This window comes from Adiantum capillus-veneris, chromosome 27, assembly GCF_014529385.1.
Source record: "Adiantum capillus-veneris isolate H3 chromosome 27, ASM1452938v2, whole genome shotgun sequence".
Lineage (NCBI taxonomy): Eukaryota > Viridiplantae > Streptophyta > Polypodiopsida > Polypodiales > Pteridaceae > Adiantum > Adiantum capillus-veneris.
The window spans coordinates 22,215,384-22,220,741 of record NC_140957.1 but is presented as its reverse complement, the minus strand read 5'-3'; the positions used below and the strand labels follow the sequence as shown (position 1 = coordinate 22,220,741).

At 44.6% G+C, this 5,358-nt stretch overlaps 1 protein-coding gene and 1 pseudogene across 1 annotated transcript; both read left to right on the top strand.

Annotated features, from left to right (window-relative positions):
• The first annotated feature begins 528 nt into the window (after positions 1-528).
• On the top strand, positions 529-1,599 carry LOC147421623 (uncharacterized). The gene is given in 1 exon segment (XM_086502954.1): positions 529-1,599. A coding segment is annotated over 1 exon segment (1,062 nt). The 5' UTR covers positions 529-537.
• Positions 1,600-2,117: 518 nt separating this feature from the next.
• LOC147421622 (uncharacterized) lies at positions 2,118-4,804 on the top strand (annotated as a pseudogene).
• The last annotated feature ends 554 nt before the right edge of the window (positions 4,805-5,358 follow it).

Here is a 5,358-nt window from a genome sequence, read left to right as displayed (position 1 = left end):
TAAGAGGGGTGTGTGCCATCTTCAATTTGGGTGTGTGTAAAGTGTAGTGCACAAGCAAACAAAGGGGGTGGGGGGTCAAGCACATGTGCATGCTTGTTTTAGGTGTGTGGAAAGGGAGTAAAGTCAACAAAAGACAAGGCATGTGAGGAAAGAATCCGGTGAGAGAGAGAGAAACAAAGTCAACAAAGATAACAAAAAGAGTGTGAAAGCACAAAAAAACAAAATTTGATTTGCATGGGCGTCCGAATTTAAAAGGTCTTTTTTTATTTTAAAATTTAAAAAAAAAAACGATTTTTTTTCTTTCTTTTTTTGCTTCTCACACATATTCCACACGCATCACACGCCCCACATACTCGACGCTCGCGCGCATGTACACACGATTAGACACATTTAGAGGAGATACGTCCGAGAGTTAGGTTTTGCCAGATTTGGGTCCGATTGTACGGATAACCCTCGATAGAGTGCAGATTTTGATTTTAGACTACATTCGACGAGCTGACGAGGTTTAGAGGCCTATCACATGCCGAGAGCGCACATATGATGGCCATGACCACTTCGTGCTCTGAGTACACATTGCTTAGACTTGTAGGCGAGCACAGAGGCCGGCCCTTTTGCACGGACACATTTGGATATTTCTTTGTCCAGTGCCGCACCTCCTTTGGCCCCACACAGACCCTCCAGGTGGTGCGAGTCCTTCCCGACGACACGTGGGATGGCACATTTAGAGATGACTATAGCGCCACGTATGTGGTCGACCATTTGATTAGGCTAGAGAAGATAGAGCTAGTACACGCAGATGATTGCCTTGAGGCCTTCGACCATCCTGTGCAGGTTACATTATAGTGGGTAGGTCCTTGAGTGATCTATATAGATAGTGCTCAACGCATATATCGATTAGAGTGTCGCACTTCTAGTAGACGCCTATCCACAGATGTTGTGACACTAGTTAGCGAGCCTAAAGACAAATGCTACATGAGCACCACAGGCACTGAGCTTTACTTTTTGACTTGTGGATTGCCGTACGATCCTCGACCGACCCAGCGCCCTACTTCGTGTAGGAGTGCCTTACCTCCTTTAGACACAGTGCCACCACCCACATCACTCAAGAAACCACCGCCAGGATTCTCCTCACCTAGACTTGATTTGCCGCCAAGAGTTTCAAGCTATCACGAGTCTAGAGCGATGTTCACGGCAATTGCTAGCACTTTGTGTACCACTCAGAGTGAGCCACAGATAGAGGCCCGGAGCCTTCGAGACACGTACTTCAGAGAGTCTCAACCTCGAGACCTTGCACCATCTAGAGACCCATGCCAGCCTTTGATGACACAGATTAGAGAGCATACGAGAGAGTCTATGACGACCACATCACCCCAGTTGAGAGCACCAGAGGTAGGGCCCGGTAGATCACCCATTGTAGATATGAGTGCCCCTAGACCATTGACCCCCACCCTTCAAATACTGTCCGAGACCAGAGAGACTAGGGATAGCATGAGAGATATAGACGGTCAGATCTTGCACATAGTAGGTCGATCTCCACGAGGGGTTGCATATTATGTTGACACTTATAATCACCCCTTTGTGAGGCTAGCCACCCCGTAGCGCATGATGTCTACACCTAGGTAGATTGTGAGAGCCTACCCACAGAGGCCAATAGAGCAGTTTTTATTGATGAGCTCGGAGAGCAGTATCTCTTGATTGAGACCCTTGATTTTGATGACATTGAGCGAGCACACCCAGATGACAGCCTAGACACACAGACACATCCTAGGCTAGTGGATCTTCAAAGAGTTGAGCAGACTGTGACCTATCTAGATAAGCTTGGTCGTAGGTACAGACGCATGACGAGTGGTGGATCCAGAGATCCTTCAGCCCGCCGCCTTCTTGCATATTTGATAGGAGATCCACGTGAGCGAGTTTATAGGGATGTCGATCATGCAGTATATGTTTTGACTATAGGTCTACCCTACTCCCCTCGACTTAGACATGATGATTTATGTTTACCCACGACGACCACGCTAGCTCCACAGCTATCGAGAGCTCCGATTCCTCGAGAGACACCACTAGAGAGATCACCTCCTAGGCTTCTTTTGTCACGTCGTATTCTACCACCTTGGGAGATGCCAGATGAGGATGATAGTGTGCCATGAGAGATAGCTCCAGCACCTAGCCTGCCACCAGAGGTAGAGCCCCTGAGACTAGAGCCCAGTCAGAGTATTGTTAGGGAGCCTACACCACCTACCACACTTATCCACGAGACTTCCAGCACACAGCGAGAGATCTCACAGAGTCATAGAGTGAGTGCCTCTGATGGCTTTGTTATAGATGAGACCACTCCAAAGATTCTAGCTTCCCTTGAGCATCTTTGTTTAGATGTGACGACCTCACAGAAGCCCTTAGAGATAGCTGTCGAGATAGAGCCATCTACGAGAGTAGATCCCCCTATGAGAGAAGATGCAGAGCCGACAGCATCGCTATCCCACTCTTTTAGCTTGCATAGCGATGTCATAGCTAGTGAGTCACAGAGAGAGCAGCCACCACATATAGATGTTGCCCTAGTGCCATCTACGAGTGCCGATTCACGATCAGATCACCCGATTGAGCGGAGACCAGCCACAAGCCGTACTTTTCTAGATCAGGTTCCTAGAGACCACATTATTGACACCACAGAGATAGAGGTTACACCACAGATACATGGACGTACACGGACTAGAGTGACCTCTACTGACACCCTATGTAGGGATGCGATAGAGCCTACTAGACTTGTTTGGAGACCATGTACACAGGCATCTCAGCCATGTGTTGAGCCTTCTCTAGGCAGAGGCTCTGCGATGATGAGTAGTGCCACTGAGGAGCGACACACGATAGATCAGGCACGTAGCTCTCCACGTAGAGCTTCTAGGATAACCCAACAGGTATTTGTTCCCAGTGACGAGATAAATGCTATATTTTCACCTTGTGATGACACGATCATATTTCTAAAGAGCCATATGACTGACGACGGACTTTCACATGGTTGGCTCACATCTAGACGGTCACTTGAGGCAAAGGATTACTTTGAGGTACAAAGACGTGTTTGGGTACCTAGGCCATGAGCGGTAGCACACCCAGCGCATACAAGATCATACCCTAGAGCGAGACCTCCACGAGCCATATGTCGAGAGATGAGACTACCCCTAGAGAGGTCGGTACCTTCATAGCAGATAGTATGTCCTAGAGCTAGATGCACACGTAGACACGCTAGGAGAGCTCAGCCTGAGATCCCTACGAGAGCGCAAGCATTGCAGATTTGGCTACCGAAGAGCCTTCCACAGACTATTCGAGTAGAGGCTGAAGCCCACCCTATGACCACTCCTTGTGCTGTTGAGCAGACTTTACATATGGAGCTAGGTGTTAGCCAGCCCTTGACTATTAGAGATCGAGCTAAGAGATTGCAGATCATGCTTCATGGTGAGAGCTCTCTCTTGACTCCTAGTTGCACGAGATTTGAGATTTGTACACATTGATATGTGCACTAGATTTATGTGCATATACCAGAGGCACTTTTTTCCCTTTTGGGTTTTTTCCCTCTGGATATCTAGGTTTTAGACCCTAGCTTAGATGTTTTATTTTATTATTCTGTTACTTTTGTTATTTTATCTTGCTGCTGACATACCTCTTGGAGGTACATTTCTTTTGTTGATCTTTTGATGCATCACGTAGACAGACATTAGCTTGCCCATGGAGATTGGACGACCATGTAGACATGATGTATCTCCAGACACGAGGAGCTTCCATGACATCGACCTCTTCATCGAGCCCATGCACAGGTGTACTCCTTCCTAGGCTATATGGTTTTGTACATTTATATTTGTTGATTGTGGCTTCTTCTTGGTTTGATTAAGTGCAATCAATTATGTTTTGTTATCTGCCATTAAAGATGTGTAAACTTGTCCTTTCTTTAGTTAATTGACTTGGAGTTTAGTTTTATTGATGAGCCTTGAGGTTAGGAGGCCGTGACTTTAGGTTAACTCATTTACTTGACTACTAGTCCTAGTTGGTAAAATTATTTGAGTGTTTGAAACCTTAGGAGTGTTTTAAGCATAGAGAGGCTTTCTCACCCAAACAACAAAGAACACTAGTGAAAATACAAAGGAAATGGAAGAAAAACAAAAGTGCCACAAGTGTAAAAGCTTAAGCTGGAAGAGAAATCCTGGCTTGATTTGGTACTTCACGCACATGTATTGCCTATGGTACTAGAGCCCTAGAGGTTCCCAGTGTGGGTGCTTTTCTTTGAGAAGCAAAAAGCCCCAGGTATACAAATAAGCACACACGTCAAATGATTTTGCAAAATGTGAAAAATAACAAATGAAAAGCAAGAAAAATGAAATGAGAAAGACTTCCATTGAGCTTCAAGTAACAAAAATTCAAGCTTTTGTTTTGAGTTGTGAGAGTTAGTTAGCTAATCTATGACAGACATAATTAGGGAATCTTGCATTGGGATAAATTTACTAACTTAGCTAGTACTAGAGTAAATGTTTTAACCCTTAGTCGTAGCTAACTAATTGATAGACTCGTTCATAAGCCCAAAACTCTTGATTAGTTAATTTCAGCAAGTGCAATTTATTTTTCCTTAATGGCAGTGTAACATTTCATAATTATTTGCATTTACTACATGTGCTTTGCCTTTTCCTTATACCTTATCACCATAGATTTGAGCTTGCTACCTCATCCACCTTTTTCTTTTTGAAGGCACATTCTTTCTCAAGCATCTACCACGACATGGCTTTGTCAGGGATGACAAAGCTTCGGGAGAGGAGAGTGTTGACGGGCGAGTGTCAACGACATGCATTATGCTTCCATTGGTGTGTACACATATGTGTATGCATATATTTTTTGTATTTACGGGCTCCACAGTGGGTTCCAAGTTGTACATTGTTGATTAGATGAGCCTAGATACCTGCAGCATGTTATACATTTTTTGGCCGGCTACCCATTTTTTAAAGCCCTTGTATATAAGTCAATTCACAAGATGTGAAAGGGAATTCTTAGAGAAGAGAGTGTGAGGGAGTGTGGAGAAGAAGAAGAGGAGTGGATCTTCCACATCATATGTAGTGGTCATTGGGATAAATGGAAGCTAAGTTCTCTCTACTTTCTCTTATCTTTCAAGCTTATGTCTGTTAATGGTGTATGATTAGTGTTAATCTTCTCTTCTCTCTCAAGTTTTCCCTCTTGTTTGAGCATTCTTGCTTCACATGTGTGCTAGATTAGAGTGTGTGTGTGTACGTGGGCTACATACATTTCTCTCATTAGGCTTCTTTGTGTATTCTTAATGTGTGATTAGAGTGTGTGTGTGGGCTTGAGATTAGAGCAAAGGGATAC